Genomic DNA, 18,809 nt, shown 5'->3' on the forward strand with positions numbered 1-18,809 from the left:
GTTGGGGGTGGGGGGCGGGCTGAAGGTGAGGGGACAGCCATTACCAAATGAGCTCAAATCGATCCAAGAACGAGGCTGAATGTGGAAAGAGAAGGCAGCACTAACAGTCTCCCCCAAAGCTGGGACACTAGACACCACGAGGCCAAAGCCAAGAGGGGCAGCCCCTGCCCTCTGCCCAGAAAAAGCAACAAACCAGCTGTGGCCTCTCTTCCTGGGGCCTCAGACTCTTGAGCATCCCCACTGGCTCCATGATGCCTTTCCCAGCAAAGACCTCAAGTTCCCGAAGGTGGTGGGCACAGAATGAATGTCCCCTGACTCTCCTGCTCTTGCTGAGGAAGCCCTAGTGCCAGGAGGAGGCGGAGAGCTCCGCTCATCCCCAGCACTCCCCCGAGAGCAGCAGCAGCTGGGCAGGGCATGCAGAAATGACACTCTCCACGGAGGGAATTAAACCATCTTCATTATCACTGACCTCAAGGCCCATTAAGGAGGAAGCCGATTAAAGGGCTGCTCTAAAGAGCACCGCGGCTTGCGCTGGCGGGGAAGTGAGAGAGGAAGCTGGCTCCCTACGGAAACACTAATGGGTGGAAGGGGTGAACCGCTTACCCAGAGGAAGTGGGAGGATGGACCACTCACACACGCCTCCTCTCTGGCAGCGCGCCCTCCCCCCTCCCCCTGGCAGCCAAGGGCACACATCCCTGACTCCTGGCACCAGGGAGCCCATGAGATGAAATCCCCTTCCCTGTTGTGCAGCCACGCTGACGAGGAGGCTGTAAAGACCAGGCCAAGACAGGCAGGGGGAAGACAGGCGGAAGGACGTGGAACACCCGACAGTCAGCTCCCTGGTGGCCCAGGCGAGGGTCTTCCTTAGAGGGAGGTATTTGGGGACCTGGCAAGGAGTGAGAGCAATGCCATCACACAGCCTCGCATCCCCTCCAAACGACTGAACCAGAAAGAGGGAAGAGCTGTCCCCCCACAAGTCACACAACCTGCCACACGCCTTCCCTCCAGTCCTCCTCCACACTCCCACCGGCCGCCCAGCAGCAGCCAACGTGGCCCCTCCGCACGCACCATGGGGATTCCGATCTCGTTGGTGTTGATGTACATGTCCGGGCAGATGACGGAACGGGCGGCGTAGTCTACTCGCTTTCCCATCATGTGCTTTCGGAATAAGCCCTCCTTCTTCTCGAGGATCTACAAGGGGGGAAGGGGAATCCAAAGAAGGCATTTAAAAAAAAAAAAATCAAGTATGTTTATTTTCTTGGTTCAATACAAATGCTTATTTGACCCCTTCCGATAGCAATGGGAATCCAACTTATTGCTCACCTGTCTAATGCCAGGGTACTTTTCCGTCATTAATTTGTCCATCTCGCTATCAAACACAATATTGACGTGGCTCTGAAGGCGAATCCAAATGTTGTAAAGTTTGTCTGTGAGGGACTGGCCTGGAAGCATACTCAGAAAGGATCGGTCCATCCCATCCGAAGAGTCTTTTTCCTGGCAAGACAACCAAGAAAACAAGCATGATGGAAAACCCTCAGAAATACAGGCCTGGTTTTATTTTTCTTGCTTCTTTCTAGCGTCAGCTCACATCAATGAAACATGAGCCCATTACATCCTTCCTAGCCAGTCTCTTTCCAGTAGTAAAATGAACTCAATGTTATAAGCAGGCTTCTTTCTTTTCTCGTAGGCCAACACACATTCATTGTCTCACAGTTCTGTCAGGGATCTGGGCAGAGCTTCACTGGCTTTTGTGCTGCCCTGTCTCCCAGGTTGTGATGCCACCGGCCAGCGCTGGGCTCTCATGTGAAGGTTCGCTGGGGATAGCTCTAAGCTGACATGCTTGTTGGCCGAATTCCATTTCTCAAGGGCTGCCAGACTGAGCCTCAGTTCCTAGTCGGCTACACCTTCAATTATTTGCCCCGTGGGTTCTCTAACATGGCAGCTTGTTTCATCAAACTGCTAGCAGCAGTTGCTGAAGTCCCTCAATGTCCCATTTTTAAGGCAACCCTAGCAATTCTTCCTCCATCATACTCTTTTTATGAAACTCTGTTATCCTACCAGGTAACAGATTCTCAGACAGAGTTATAGCTGTATTTATTAAAATGCAGGTGGAAAATTTCTTAGAAGAGAAAAACATTTGCCATATGATTTTTAAAAAAATATATATTTTATTGATTTTTTACAGAGAGGAAGGGAGAGGGATAGAGAGTTCGAAACATGGATGAGAGAATCATCAACCAGCTGCCTCCTGCACACCCCCTACTGGGGATGTGCCCACAACCAATGTACATGCCCTTGACCGGAATCAAATCTGGGACCTCTCAGTCCGCAGGCCGACGCTCTATCCAATGAGCCAAACCGGTTTCGGCCCATATGATTTTTTTATATCATTAGTCAGGATATGGATCCCCGATTGGGCTTTGTTGAGGGGCTGGCTGATCTCCAGCTTCATTGGAATATTTATCCAATCCTTTTCTGTCCCTGGCTCTGCTTCCTTCTCTTCTCCCCTCTGACTAGGAGATAGGCCCTGAGGCCTTAAGCTGCCTAAGAGCACCACCTACTGGCACTGTCCAGCCACCACCGGGCCCCTCCGGCTGAGGATGACACAGGCGCTGACAGACGGTTCCATGTCCCTCCGTGTGGGTCCGATGAGAGGAAATCTGGAAGTGTGCTGGAGGAGGGCAGAGGAAGGGTGAAGACCCCGTACATGGGAATGCTGCGGAAGCCATTAGTGATGAAGTAGGCTTGTCCTCAACCTGACAACAGCGGGGCGTCCTTAGTTATAGGGAGGGAGGGATGCATTTTCTGCTCTGGCTGAGGCAGGAAGAGATGGTCACCTGCGTGAGGACAGAGCCCTGTCAGCCTAACTCACTGCTCTGGCGTTACCTGACTCAGGCCCACGTGACGACTTATGAAATGAGAGACTCTGTCTCACCGGATCCTCAGCGCCTAGCACAGCGAGCGCCTGGCTCATGCCAGGCATTTGCGATTTGAGGGAGGACTGCCATGGGAACAGAATGTGGGAAGCAAGTCAGGGCACAAATAAGAACGTGTCCCATAATCAGATGGAAAGAGGGCACTGTGACTTCAGCTAACAGGACCTTAGGGAATCAGAGGATACTGTTTACTTCTTCAGAGACTCAGCTTTGTTGTTGTTGTTTGTGGGTTTTTGACAGGGGACTACCTAATCTTTAAGGGACATCAAAATAAAGTTCTAATCCCTGGTCACTGGACCTGGCTGTCCTGTGGCTTTCTCCTCCAAACTGGACTAGGGCCTGAAGAAGGACAATTTCTCTTAGACTTGGGATTTTTTAAAAGCAACCGACACTGCCCTGGCCGGCTAGAGCGGCAGCCTGTACACCTAAGGGTTGAGGGTTTGCTTCCTGTGTTGTAGTTCAATCCCCAGCCCCAGTTGAGGTGCATAAGGGAGGCAACCAAATGATGTGTCTCTCTCCTCCAGCACCCCCTTCCACTCTCTCTAAAAACTCATGGAAAAAATATCCTCAAATGGGGATTAACAACAACAAACAAAAGCTCACCTGCAGCGCAGATCAGAAACTTAAGGAAACCCAAAGGAAGCCCAAGGAGAAAGGTTTGGTAACAACTGCATGTCCAGGACAAGTGCGGGCGCCACCTGGTGATGGGCCTCGTTCATAGCAGGACTGTTATGGCAGCCTGAGTCCAGTCTCTCCAGGCTTGAGAAAGCCTTTCCTACTGGCACCCAGCGGTGGGCAGGACCTCAGAGAGGTCAGCAAGCCTTCCTATACCCACTGACCACCTGGCACACTGAAGGGCTCGAGAAGTGTTTGCTGAAATGGGAAAACTGAATTCAGCTCCACCACTTATGGAGTAGGAAACTGAGGCCCCAAACCTCACAGTCCTATTCAGGCAAGTTCCTAGAATTTTTAACACTGCCTTCCTGGGATTAGGGTTAGGGTTAGGGTTAGGGTTAGGGTCTTGAGAGCTGGAAATCCTAAGGAACCAAACCACTGGGTGAGTTAGGATCTGGATTGTGACCCAGGAGGAACATTCTCAGGGCCCAAGGAAAGCAAATTCTTCTTTCGAGAGCTGCCAAGGGTAGGTGGCCCAGAACCCCCTGTGTAAAACCTCCTGGCAGACCATTCCCATGTGACAGTAGAGGTGAGTCTATAAAATTAAAGCAGCTCAACCAAGGTCACTGGGGTGAACTCAGACCTTTCCATGCTCAGACCGTGCTTTCCCCCTGACATTACCTGTTTTCCCAAACTGAGCCCAACCAGCCCCTCCCAGCACCCACAGCACTCTGCATCCACTGGAGAGTTAGAACCCAGCGTGGGCATTCATGACATCAGCTCCAAGACAGCCCTCACCTCATCTGTGGCGGGTGCCGCCACATCCCACGGCAGCTCCTGTTCGTGGGCCATCAATGCCAGAAGCTTTCGGATCAGAACTACGTCCTTCATGACAGCCTGCAAATTCACCGTCTGGCCATTGGTAAACATCTGGTCCCCCAAGCGATTGACAGGACGATACCTGCCGGGGGACACACGGAACCAGTGAATGTTTAGTGAGGGGGAAGGGTCATGTTCTTCAGCCTCTCACCCATCCCCTACTATAAGCATCTCAAACCCCACCACACTCAAAGGACAACCAGCATTCCTACACACTGAGGACAAACGGGAGGGAAATTCTCCCTCCACCTGCCGCCTGGAAGCAGAACTGCTGCTTCTATTTCTCAGTGCCCGCCACCGGTCCATCCTCTCCCGAGGCCATCGTTCAGTTACCCAGTGCACCCTCTCCAGGTGAAATAAAGTCAACTGAAGGGCATCACCTTGAGGGTGGCACCACCAAGAAATCCAGGAAGAACATAGTGGGATTGAATCTAGACTCCATGTCAACATCTTCCAGTCCCGAAAAAAGGAAGTTCAGAAAGAATCCTGTGTTTGAAATGAACCAAAAAAGATCATTTAAATCTGTTGGAACATGAATGGATAAAATGTTTTACTAATTGAACAAAAAACACAACACACCAGAATATAGGACAATATGTAGAATAAAATCACTTTTTTTTTTTTTAAATAAAAATTAGAGAAATAGCCTCCGAAAGCCTGCACACAGATGTTACTACGGATACACCAGTGCTTAGTCCAGGTGTTGAAATGTGGAAGGATGGGAACTAAAAAAGGCTGCTTGTCTCAGTTTTATACACACGTGTACACAATTACTTTGGTGTTTATAAAACATATATTTGAAATATGGAAAGAAAAAAAATCAAACCAAAAAAGTTAGCCTTAAAATCAAAACAAAACCCCTGCACACTAATGCTATTAAGAGGGCTATTCTGTGGATTCAAAGCTAATATTCCAGTGACCGTAGAGAAAACGCAGGGGGAATGAATAAAATGCATAACCTGCCACATACACCACCATGGCACCCTGAGTGCTCTTTTCCTGCCCCTGACAAAGCTTGGCACCAGATTCATTGGTAAGTGCTTATTCTCACACAGTGGTTACACCAGTGTTCCAGGACACACTCTCAGAGGGGGTAACATGAGGGGGTGGGTATACTACATAGGTTTTCTTTTCCTTTCTGTAGGGAGTTAAGAAATAACAATCCTAATTAAAACTACATCTTAAAGTTCATTTTTTGATTTTCGGAAGGAATGTCCATAGAAACCTCACAGCTGGAGGTAAGGCCTTTTCCTTTCCATAATGCATCAATGACCATGGACCTGAAGGGTGGCCCTGACCTATGCATTATGCATTGGCTTCAGGAGAGAGCTACAATAACCACAACTTTGAAAAAACCAAAGCAGTAAGCCCAGGGAATGAGAGCTGGGAGGAGATAACGCACCTTCATTCTTCCAAAGGGCGCTGAGATGCTCTCGGGCGCCGGTGGGTGTCAGGTACCCCCGTTTTCCCATTTGAGCTTCCTCAATTCCTGGAGCAGAGGAGGGAAACAGATTAAGTCAGTATCAGGCACTCCTTTTGCACTGGGATTTATCAATTCTTCCTTCCCATCCCACCAAGCCTGCAATTTGATCATAAAAACTCTAGGACAGCATAGCCTCAGCTCTGCATATCTCCCCCCCCACCCCCGCTTTAATCTAATTTTTAAAGTCATTAGAACAACAAAACTACTTTTATAAAATCAATAGAGCAAAAGAAAAAAAACCCACCCACCATTCCATCACATTAATTGTATCACTATTATCACTTTTATATATCCCTTTCCATGCTTTGGTTTAAACAATGTGTTACACCACTGTCATGTGAACCACTGATTTACTTGTATACTCGGCTCTTGTGAGCATGCTGCCTGACCATCATTTTTAATGGCTGCATGAAAATCTGCTCACAGGATGTTTTCGGAAGTGATTTAACCATACGCTTAAATTGGACATGCGGGTTGACTCCAGTTTTTTTTTTTTACTATTATAAGTAACCGTGATTTAAAAAACAAACAAACAAACAAAAAAAAAACCTGTATGCACATGGCTTTTACAAGAAATGTTCACTGAAATAAAATTATAGGTAAATGGACATGAACATTTTTTTAAATCAGTTGATTCATTTTTTAAAAAATATGTTTTTATTGATTTCAGAGAGGAAAGACATAGAAACACCAATGATGAGAAAGACTCATCGGTTGGCTGTCCCCTGCATGCCCCCCCACTGGAGATGGAGCCCGAAACCTGGGCATATGCCCTGACCAGGAATCTAGCCATGACCTCCTGGTTCATGGGTCCATGCTCAACCACCAAGCCACACCAGCTGGGCTCTCACTTGGGAGGTCAGACTCCAGGTACTTAGATGGTTAACAAAGGTATAAGTAATGTGAGCATCTAAGTTTAAAACTATCAACTTCTCCCAGGATACATTCATGGAAATTAAATATTGCTCCATCTTCCCTTTTAATCCACTCATCAGGGCAGGAACACATTTTGTTTGTTCCTAGCACCTGACACAGTGCCCAGTACATTGTGTCAGATACTAAACAGTTGTGTCAGATACTAAACATATCATGTTCAAGATATGCTAAGATAATCTACATTTAAAAACCCATTCTTTTGCCTTTTTTCTATAGTTGTACAGAGAGACAGATAAAAACATCAATAATGAGAATCATCGATTAGTTGCCTCCCCATTCTCCTCTCAGGATCCAGCCCACAACCCGGACATGTGCCCTGACCGGGAATCAAACAGTGATCTCCTGGTTCATAGGCCGATGCTCAAGCACTGAACCATACTGGCTGGGCTGTTATCACAAGTTATTGGAGAAATCTGTAACGTGGATAATAATGAATAGGTATGCCATCATTTAGTTAACTATTCTCTATTAATAGACATTTAAGCCATTTCCAATTTCAAACAAGTTAAACAACACTGTGGTTATTCTTAGGACAAAGTCACAGAAGCTGAATTGCTAGGTCAAGGAGTCTACATTTAACGTTTTGATTCCTATAAAAGCAAAAAAATTTCAACCAGTTAATGTAACAGAAGGGAGTGGGGTTATGAAACAAAAAGGCGTTGACCTATTTGTAGGTAAGTGCAGAAAAATCTACCCTGTGGTTAACTATAAACCATTAAACAGAATTAAACAGGCTTTTAAAATGCAGTGTGGTATCCTGGGCTGAACCTGGAACATAAAAGAACATTACTGGAAAAATTCAAATAAAGCCTGTAGTTCGTTAACAGCAGTGCGCCATGCCAATTCCTTCGTTTTGACAGGTGCACCGTGGCGATCTAAGATGCTGCATTAGGACAAACTGAGTAAAGAGTACGTGGGAACTCTGTACTATCTTTGCAACCCTTCTGCAAGTCTAAAATTAGTCTAAAGTAAAAAGGTTTTTAAAAAGTAATAAAGGGGTTTGTTACTGCTATGGTCTGAATGTTTGTGTCCCCCAAATCACAGGTGTTGAAATCCTAACCACCAAGGTGAAGGTGTCAGGAGCCTTTGGGAATGATTAGGTCATGAGGACGAACGCTCATGAATGGGACTGATGCCCTTTTAAGACCCCAGAGAGCTCCCCTGCCGCTTCCTGCCACGTGAGGTTACAGGGAGAAGTTGCTGTCAATGAGGAAGTGGGCCCTCACTGGACACTGGACTCGCCAGCACCCACCTTGGACTTCCCAGCCTCCAGAACCGTGAGCAACCAATGCCAGGTTTATGAGCACCGTCTCTGGTGTGTTGCTAAGCAGCCTGGACAGACTAAGTTATTTACTCCCCCTCGCCAGAATCCTCAAGTGTAAAAGACAGGCCATGCATCTTGGGGAAAAGACTTCCTTCCCTGCCTCTTCCACATTCTCAAGCTCTGCAACAAAGTTTAGTCGCAATATGCTGTGGACTTCCACACATGAACTTCCTAAACCCTGGGCAAAGGGTTTTGTTTTTTGCCATGATATAGAGTTGGAAACAGAAGCTCCCAGAAGTGGCCTTCTCTAATAAGGCGACTTAACTGCTAGACCTGCTCAGAATCAGTAGCAGATTGAGGAGTCAAGCGAGGTCAAGCTCTTACAATAAAGATGAACAATGTACATCTACAGAGCACATACTGCATAGCAGGCTCAGGGATCAGCACTTTGAATGGGATACCTTATATAATCTTCACCGCTTCAAAACACAAAACAAACCTACAACTAACAAAAATGCAAAAGTAGGAGGACTGCCAAAACCGGTTTGGCTCAATGGATAGAGCGTCGGCTTGGGGACTGAAAGGTCCCAGGTTCAATTCCAGTCAAGGGCATGTACCTTGGTTGCGGGCAGATCCTCAGTAAGGGGTGTGCAAGAGGCAGCTGATCGATGACTCTCTCTCATTGATGTTTCTAACTCTCTATCTCTCTCTCTTCCTCTCTGTACAAAACCAATAAAATATTTAAAAAAAAAAAAAAAAAAGTAGGGGGGCTAAGTTAGTCTCTAAACATTTTCCTCAAGGACCCCAAGGGCAGAACCAAGCTGAGGAGGAGACACTACCCAGGAATTTATGGAACCCAGGAGCCGCCTGCAGGAGGTGCTAATGGTCTTTGACTTTGTAATGTTTCTTTAAAATTCACCTACATTTTACATTTTTCTTCAAAACAAATCCACACTTTTGGACAATAAAATGGTTCTAAATATTTGCCAAGTATATATCTTAACTTCCTCCTTCAGAAAATGACTACCTGAAGCAAGAGGTGCCTTGTTTAGCCCTCAAAATGCAGCCCAGACCGTCAGCTGTGCGAGGGGCCAGGGCTGGGCACTCCCCAAGATCCGCTCCGCCTCCGGCCCACCAGGCGCACAGCGGGGCCCGGGCACAGAGGACCGCTGTTCCCAAGGTCTGGGACACACCCTGCGGCCACGCCTGAGGAACATGGCCGAGGGCCGCCCAGGGCGGCTGCTTACCAGGCGGCTCCGTGTCCTCCTGGCCAGCTTGCTTGTGCACCACGGCTGGATACGTGACGGTCAATTTGCTGTTGTGCTCCTTCCGGACAACTGCCCGCCCAGTCCTAGACAAGAGGACAGCTGTGACTGAGGAGAAGAGGAACCCACCAGGACATGTACTGACAGCTGTGAGGGACTGGCCAGAGGAAAGGGACAGGCCAGCGCCCTGAGACTCACTTGCAGTGGGGACATCGCTTAGCAGTCATGTGTGTCCTCCAGAAGCAAGAGATGAGCTTGCTCTTGCTCTCACAGACATTCTTCACCTGTTGGAAAGAAAGAACCGCAGAGTGCCATTTGAAGAGAACCCAGTATGTATTCAGTGACTTTTACCTTTTTTGAAAAACCGAGGAAGCCACTTCCTTAAACAAAAATTTCCACGGAACCCTAACACAGCCAAGCTCTGCCAATCACTGAGTGGCTTCCTTCCTCATTTATAATACGTGAATAAGAGGAGAAACAGCCTCACTGTGCTGTCACTAAGAGAGATGATGAATGCAGTGGGGGCTTGCACAAGGTACTTCATAAACCCTGGGTCCCTTACTTTTAATTTAAAATAAACCTCTTGGAAATAAATAAATAAAATATTTGGAAATAAACAGTTGGTGCACCCTCCCTGGTCCCTCCTGGGCTGGACCTCAGGGTTCTGAGAAAAGTACATCCACAGTGAAGCCATGAGTGGCTCTGAGCCTGGCTGCAAATGAGAGCCACCCGGGCCCTCCCCCAGACCACTTCAATCACAATCTCTGGTGTGAAACTGGCATGAGGTGGATCCGGTTTCAAGTTAGTCCTGCAGGCTGATTATTGACATCATTCATTCTCTGAACAAATGAACACCGACACAGATGCTATGGGGGAACAGGGCAGAGGGTGGGATCAGCACTCACAGTCGTTTACAGTGCTACAGAGAGAAAGAAGACAGCATGGACCTCATTCTCAAAGTGAGACTTGCTGAACACTGGGCCTACACTAACAATTCATCTAATCTTCTCCTCGGTCTCATAGTAGGCAGGCATCAAATATGAGGACATAGTGGCTCAGGAATGGTTATGCAATTTGTAGGGTCTCAGGCTTCATAAGAGGCAGAGCTGGGATTCAAACCCAGGTCAACTACGGGAAACTGAATGTGTGTGCAAGTGACAGGGCGAAAAACTGAGTGTTCTAGGAGGAAAGAAGGTAAGTGACAGGGAAAACCGAGGATTCTGGGAGGAAAGAAGGTAAGTGACGGGAGAAAACTGAGGATTCTGGGAGGAAAGAAGGTAAGTGACGGGGAAAAACCGAGGATTCTGGGAGGAAAGAAGGTAAGTGACAGGGGGGAAACCGAGGATTCTGGGAGGAAAGAAGGTAAGTGACGGGAGAAAACTGAGGATTCTGGGAGGAAAGAAGGTAAGTGACAGGGAAAACCGAGTGTTCTGGGAGGAAAGAAGGTAAGTGACAGGGGAAAACCGAGGATTCTGGGAGGAAAGAAGGTAAGTGACGGGGGGGAAACTGAGGATTCTGGGAGGAAAGAAGGTAAGTGACAGGGGGGAAACCGAGGATTCTGGGAGGAAAGAAGGTAAGTGACGGGGGGGAAACTGAGGATTCTGGGAGGAAAGAAGGTAAGTGACAGGGAAAACCGAGTGTTCTGGGAGGAAAGAAGGTAAGTGACAGGGGAAAACCGAGGATTCTGGGAGGAAAGAAGGTAAGTGACAGGGAAAAACCGAGGATTCTGGGAGGAAAGAAGGAATAACGCACGTGCGAGCCCTGGGATCCAAGGAGGTTGTTCTGCACAATTTCACGTGTATATTGTTCTAATTCTTCCTGGATTTCAAAAGCAGTAGGGTCAGCATTTTCTTCCAGAAACTGAAAAACAAAGAGAAAAACCATATTCAAACAGAGCCAGTGTACAATTAGCAGCACCACAGGGCCAGCCTTACCCAGAGGGGAAAGTTTGGTGTGAGAGCCGAAAAAGACACTTCATGGCTCTGTTTTGCATTCTCAAAACAGTTAGGCTGTTTAAGTAAAACCCAAGGAGAATATCCTGCTTCCAATAATGGTGGGCTACATTATTCACACCAAAACCAAAAAGAACCAAGACAGGATAAAATATGTTCCTATTGTTGAAGCTCTCAAGAGCAGATAGGACAGTGAGGAGGATCCAGGCCTAACTGAAGGGAAAACAGGAGTCCATCCAGATCAAAAAGCCCAGGGCCCAGGTGCTCCATGTGGAGGGTGGGGCGGGGCGGGGGGGGCCACGGGGGGAGGCATGCAGTGCTCCAGGGCACCCCGCAGGGGCAGGGCAGTTACGTCCAGCTGTGGAGGACGCCCACAGACTCCCATGGTGCTCTCTGGAGCTATGAGACGTGGCAGCACTGGCCTGGGGCACTTTTTCCAATTCAGGAATTTTGAACTTTTCATTTTGGAGGCCTCAAACAATGGAGGGGACTGAAATCAAAGCCCTGAGTTAGTGCCAGGACAGGAATCTAACAGGATACCTTCCCTCCCATATCCTACCCACAAACACAGGAAGCTGGGAACCTCAGGGGCTGTGCCCCCAGGAACTAAACTGGCCCTCGAACAGGGCCTCGTGGATTGCAATCACCCAGCAGTCCCGAGAGCCATCAGCTTTGAATCCAGAAGCCTCTTTGGAGGAAGGCAGCAGCACTGAGGCCTCAACTTTTCCACAAAGAAATCTTTAAGTACAATAATAAACTGTCAAAAAAAGAGCACACCAGGACAGGGCAGGGAGAAGGTGTTTCTGGGAACAGGGACAACACCTTGACACTTTTAACCATTTGTTGGATTTTATATGTGATTAATGCACCTCCGTGGGTATATATTACAAAAAAATTTTCTTAAAGTAGGCATCATGAACAATTTTATGCCAGTAATTTTGAAACTTTAAATGAAATGGACAAGTTCCTAGAAAATATAACTTACTCTGAATAAAGATTTTAAGAAAATCTCTCTCTCTCTCTCTTTTTTTTTTTTTAAGAAATCTCTCTCGCCGAAACCGGTTTGGCTCAGTGGTAGAGCGTCGGTCTGCGGACTGAAGGGTCCCGGGTTCGATTCCGGTCAAGGGCATGTACGTTGGTTGCGGGCACATCCCCGGTGGGGGGTGTGCAGGAGGCGGCTGGTCGATGTTTCTCTCTCATCGATGTTTCTGGCTCTCTCTCTCTCTTCCTCTCTGTAAAAAAATCAATAAAAATATTAAAAAAAAAAAAAAAAAAAAAAGAAAAGAAATCTCTCTCTTTCTCTCTCTCACCAGTTTTATTTGGAGTTAACTTTTTAATTTTGTCCCCAGGAAACTTTATAAAAGTGGAAATGTCAATTGCGTTATTAGATAGCATTGCTTACAGCAAAAATGACCTCTATTGCTTAGACTGTTTCTGAACTAGGAAGACTGAATGAATTATAAACACCACAGCTCTGAGCTTCCCTGGTGCTAACTAGGCATGCCCTTGAGAGTTTCTGGAAGCTGGGCCCACCGAGCTGTCACAAAAGATACTGATTGCTCCTTAGGGTGTGGGGCTCTTGGGCCAGGGTGGCTCCCATGTCCACTGATGTAATCCCCTCCTTTTGCTTTTGAACTTGGAGAGCCAAAGAAGACTAGACTTAGCCAGCTGTGAGAACACTCACTGAAGAGAGGCCGTCTGGCAGCACCCAATCTTACATGAACTCTTTCAGAACACTTTAAGGAGAGAAAAGAGAATTCCCTACCTCATTTCACGAGGCCAACATAATCTAGATAACCAAACTCACAAGGACATGAGAAAAGAAACCTACAAAGCAATGACATGATCCCAGATGCAAAATCCTAAGCAAAACATTAGGAATTAAAATCTAGCAATATATTAAAAAGGCAAATTATCAAGAACAAAAAATCCAAGGAACCCAAGGTCAGTTTAATATGAAAAAGAAATTGAGTATTTCACCATGTGACCTTGAGAAAAATTATCTGAAACTTTCAGTAGGTGCAGAAAAAGTTTTTGATAAAATTCAACATTCAGCCATCTTAGCAAAATAGGAATAGGAAAAACTTCTCTTAATTTGATAAAAATTATAAAAGTTCAGCCAAAATTATACTTATGGAGAAATGTTTAAATGTTTCCCCATTTGTTTGTTTTAATATAATTTATTTTTATACTGAACACAATCTCAAACTCACAGAAAAGTTGCAAATACATAGAACAACCTTTTCCCTTGAACCATTTGAAAAAAAACTGCTGCCCAGATACTTGGGTGAACATTTTCTACAAACAAGGACACTCTCTACTATGGCAATACAGTAATAAAAAACCGTAAATTAACATTAATAAATTACTACACCTAATCCTCAGACACAATTCAAGTTTTGCCAATTCTCTAGTAATATTCTTTATAGCAAAAATAGCCAATTCAGAGCCACCTGTTGCATTTGCTTGTCACATCTCTTGCATCTCTCTCAGGCACCTAGTCTAACTTTAAGGACATTAACACTTTGAAGAACTGAAGGCGAGTTAAATCTGGGTGTCTGCTGAGATCAGATTCAGCTTGTGCATCTCTGGCAGGAAGATTCAGAAGCAGTGGATGCTCTGCTCTGCTCACTACACCTCACTATCAGGTGGGGCATGATTTCAGTCTGTTGCACGGGGTGATGTTCACTTTGACCACTTGCATAAGGAGGTGAGTGCCAGACTTCTCCACTGTCAAGTTACCATTTCCCCCATTTTATAATTAATAAAGATTATTTGTGTGGGGGGAGTACTTTCAAACTGTATAAGTAGCCTGAGTAAAATTACTTATAACTTCAATTCATTCATTCATTTGTATCAGTATGAACTTATGGATTTCATGGATTCTTACTTTATTCATTGGGTTATAATAATTCCTATCATCATTTGATGCTCAAAAACTCTTCTAGATTTGGCCGGTGTGAGCTAAGATAGCTCCTGTGTCATTCTGACATGTCCCCTGCATCCTCTGAGTACCGACCTGCTCTTGGCACATGATATTCCAGGTTCATCTTGTACTATCTGCATCAGCCCTAGAATCAGCCACTTATCCAAAAAGCCCTTTCAGTGAAGAATGGTATTTAGAAGCCAAGACACAGGCACTAGATGTGTTCATTGCTAACAGCACTCCAAGACCTGCTCAGGTACAGAACTAGGAATATACGTGCATATGCACACACGCCTTTCATTCTAATACTTTTAATTCCAACACTACAGGATTAACTCTGAGTCTTCTCTCATTCATCTATTTGTAACTTCCCCCTCTGGTGGTGTGAAATCTGGCTGTCACTATCCTTACTGTATGTACTAAATCTGATCACTCCTCCTCTCTGTACTGAACCCTTTCCCATCCCTGCCACCACCTACTCCTGTGCATGACCCCCTCTCGCCCTACTTGGGCTCCCATCCTGCTCCAGGCCACTCTCCTTATGAACTCCCCCTACGCTCTTTGGGCTCTCATACACCACACTGGACTATCCAGCCTGGGCACCCTCTTACCTGATTTGGATGCCCACCTCCCATGCTGAGCTTTTACCCTAAATGAACACTCTCCTCCTGCTAGGTGAACTCTGACATTCCAGGTTGGGCTGCCCGCACATGCAGAGATGCCTTCCCCTTGAATGATTTTCTCACTTTGGTTGGCCTGACAACCTACACCTGGCCACACCTCTGTGCAGAAGCCTACCTCTGCCCACTTAAGGTCTGAAGGGAAGGGGAAGAAGAAAGGTGAAAGGTTTTCCTTTGTCAGAAGAAACAAGAAGAGGATGCATGCTACCCCTTCAACACAATACTGTAGATCCTAGCCACCAAAATAAGGTAAGAAAAAGAAACAAGACATGTAAGGATTGGTAAGAAATAAATTCACAGGTGATGACTGTGTTGAAAATCTAAAAGAATGTACACATAAAGTATCAGAACTTATGAGATGCTTTTGCCCGGCTGTTTCATACAAAAATCAATATACAAAAATGAATGAGATTTTGATCTTCAAACAGAAAATGAATTTCAAACAAGATATTGATAATAGCATCAGAAAATCTGAAGCAATTATTAGTCACAAAGAAAACAAGGTCTGCAATAGAGAGACCGTGTTCACCACCTTACCTAAGTTATCAAACTAAGCCTTATCAATAGAACGTGAGAGCATGTGCCTCTAAAATGATGCAACACAAAGTATCCTGTCCTGAGTAGGTAGTATGCTTACCAAAACATGAATCTAATGAGGAAATAATCAGACAAATCTAGGATGTGAGAAATCCTACGAAGTGTTAATGTCTTCAAAAAAAGTCAGTATCATAAAAAACCATTTTCTACATTAAAAGAGACCAAAGAGATGTAACATCCAAAGCAATGTATGAACCTTGATTGGATTCTGGGTCCAGGAGGACAAAAAGCTCCTGGGTAAATGTTATTTCTATATTGTTTTTATTAAAGTTCCTCCAATTACTCTACGGCTTCAGTTTTCACAGCTAGTGATTGGCATCCGGTCACAAGACATAAGTAGGGACAACGAACAGCCTCTGTTCCCACTGTGGCTTGCCTGATTTCCGTGAGAGCCAGGCACCTACCCTGTTCAGAATTCTCTCCAGCTCGTACACTGCATGAAGGGCTCCAACTTCCAGAACTCGCAGCTGGCAGACGAGGAGGTGAATCACAGCCCGGGGGCAAGTCAGCAGGTGGCAGTTCAGACAGGAGCCCCTGAGCAGCAGGTAGAGTTTCTGAAGGAATAAAAAGCAGTATATTAGAAAATGTAGTAGTCAGGGTGATTTTCAATGTCCTCCCCATTTTTGTTTTTATGGAGTCCATTTATTCATGTAAGAATTCCACTTCCCCTGTATATCTCAAAGGCCTTCGTGACTTTTAAGAACTAGATAAATATTCCTCCATATTTTCTATATGATTTCATTTTAAACCACTAAAATTTGAAATTTACTTTGGGTCTGAGGTAGGGAACTACCTTTATTTTACTTAACTAAGTAATGAATACTACATTTAGTCAAATACTTAGTATTTAACTAAGACAATTCTCTTTCCTTGATACGATTAACAGGGAGAAATCGTGTCCATGTACGCTATCACCCGTATAGCTTAAAGCAAACCCTGGGGGCTGGGCTAACCAATACGGAGCGCTGAAAACCCACCAGCAGGACTCCAAACAGGAGCTTCATTCTTAGCACCCTCGGGTCTTCCGGGGCTTTGCTCCTCCTGCCACCCAGCGGAGCCTACAGGTCACCTAAGAGCTCAGGGCCTGGAGAACCCCGAAGAACCCCCTATTGCCAGGGTGGCTCTATGTATCTAAAGGGTATCAAGCCCCTGAAACAAAAGGTGCAGGGGATGGCCCTAGCTGGTTTGGCTCAGTGCATAGAGCGTCGGCCTGCGGACTGAAGAGTCCCAGGTTTGATTCCAGTAAAGGGCACATGCCCAGGTTGCAAGCTCGAACCCCAGCATGGGGCGTGCAGGAGGCAACCAATCAATGATTCTCATCATTGAAGTTTCTAGCTCTCTCTCTCTCCCTTCCTCTCTGAAATCAATAAAAATATATTAAAAAAAAAAAAAAGTGCAGGGATGGATGATGCTCTCTTTCCCTCCTGTGAACAGATCCAAGCTGTGGTTCTTCTCAACTGGAATCAAACAGATACACTTAGGTAGGGCTAGTTGCCAAATTGAAGTCCTGGATTTGGCTCCTCAAGCTTTAAAAGTTCACGGTAAAGAGCAATTTAGCTCAAAGTGTCCGGAGCTAACCTCCTCAGACCCCTCCTGTGGGGACAAGGGTGGCCTCACAAATCCCCCCAGCAGCCCTGAGACCCACACATCCAGCGTGGCCGGGGACGGAACGTACGTCGAAGAGGAGCGGATTGTACACGGTGAGCGGGAGCTCGATGTGGCCCAGGTGGCCGGAGCAGTTGTTGAAGTCCTGCACGCAGGTGGCGCACACCTCCTTGGAATCTGCAGGGCCCAGAGCTAAATCGTACAGGCCGTTGACCGACGGGTTCCCCAGGCTGTCCAGGAACCGAGGGTTTGTAATGGACTTAACACTTAGTTTCCTAAGAAGATAAAGAACAAGGGAAGACAGGTTACTCGACTTCTCGGACGTTTCCTCTTTACCATCAAGTGAGAACTGTGTTTCCTCAGACACGCTGGCAGCGGAGGACAGGATCGTGCCTGCTGCTCTCATGACTACAGCTCAGCACTTAGCGAGGAGACTGCACACAGTACTTGCTCCATAATATGTGCTGGATGAGTAAGAGCAGTAAAACCACTAAAAAACAGACCGTGCAAATCTTGCACTGAGTTTACTGTATCAAAGAGTTAAGGAACTACTCCATGCCAAATGCTTTACAGGCAGCACTGACCTTAACCCTCTGACATGGGCATCATCATGCACAGCTTTTAGGGAGGAAGCAGGCTCTGAGCAGTCAGGTGATTTAACCCGTGACACAGCAAGAGAGGGAGGAAGTGAAGGATAAGGAGAACAGGAGGCTATGGACCAGACTAATTCTAAAGCTCACGTAGTTCAATAAAGGAGAGGCGAGCCAGTAATCCCTGTACACTATGCAGAAATAGTAAACTGAGGTACATTAAACACAAATATGCAGAAATATAGCCTAATTTACTAAAGATTTCGTCACAGTATGTTATGTTTGGTTTAAAGGGGTTTCCCACAGGATGCCTAACTACTTTTACCAAAATTACATTCAACTTTTTTTTTTAATTTAGAAAATAAAGTCATGGACAAAGAAATCATCTAAAGCTCACAACCTAGAGAACATTCATAGACTTTTTTTCCTCTGGGAACATTTTTTTAAAGATGATAACTGGGATCACTTGGTATTTCTAGCATTGCATGTGCCTGTTTTCATTTAGCATTAAATGACTGCTTTTACATCACTAAAAATTATTTGGAAACTAATTCTGAAGAGTTGCAAAATCTTACATTCTGTGGCAATTAATGTAATTCATTTAGCCAAACTCTATTATAAGCTTATGATACCTACCTATGTATAGACTTTTACAAAGAATAACTCAAACTTCTATTTCCTAAAAATTAAAATCATTCTCAGTGGAATGGATTCATGAATCTAAGAGTGCAAACCAATTTGAAGCTCTTGATATATCTGGCACCTTGCATTCCAGAAGAGGTGAGCTAACAGTAGGGTGTTAGTCAGCACTAAGTTTTAGCACTTAAAAACCTTTCCAAGCCCTAGCTGGTTTGGCTCAGCGGATAGAGCATTGGCCTGAGAACTGAAGGTTTTCAGGTTCGATTCCAGCCAAAGGCACATGCCCAGATTGTAGGCTCCATCCCCAGTGTGGGGTGTGCAGGAGGCAGCCAATCAATGATTCTTCTCATTATTGATGTTTTTATTTCTCTCTCCCTCTCCCTTCCTCTCTGAAAGCAATAAATATATATATATATATATATACACACATATATATATATAT

The 18,809-nt window shown here is 45.7% G+C and overlaps 1 protein-coding gene across 1 annotated transcript in view; it reads right to left on the reverse strand.

Annotated features, from left to right (window-relative positions):
* The window catches only part of POLR1A (RNA polymerase I subunit A), a 71,136-nt gene that overhangs the window by 47,881 nt on the left and 4,446 nt on the right, over positions 1–18,809 (reverse strand). The window contains exons 2-11 of the mRNA XM_084900699.1: positions 17,209–17,413; positions 15,938–16,087; positions 11,131–11,238; positions 9,577–9,662; positions 9,361–9,464; positions 5,833–5,919; positions 4,811–4,916; positions 4,350–4,512; positions 1,324–1,494; positions 1,069–1,191 (exon numbers count right to left, since the gene is read on the reverse strand). Of these exons, the coding sequence (XP_084756825.1) occupies positions 1,069–1,191; positions 1,324–1,494; positions 4,350–4,512; positions 4,811–4,916; positions 5,833–5,919; positions 9,361–9,464; positions 9,577–9,662; positions 11,131–11,238; positions 15,938–16,087; positions 17,209–17,413 (1,303 nt within the window). The remainder of the gene's footprint in view (positions 1–1,068; positions 1,192–1,323; positions 1,495–4,349; positions 4,513–4,810; positions 4,917–5,832; positions 5,920–9,360; positions 9,465–9,576; positions 9,663–11,130; positions 11,239–15,937; positions 16,088–17,208; positions 17,414–18,809) is intronic.

This window comes from Pipistrellus hanaki, assembly GCF_964339955.1.
Source record: "Pipistrellus hanaki genome assembly, chromosome: 12".
NCBI classification, from domain to species: domain Eukaryota; kingdom Metazoa; phylum Chordata; class Mammalia; order Chiroptera; family Vespertilionidae; genus Pipistrellus; species Pipistrellus hanaki.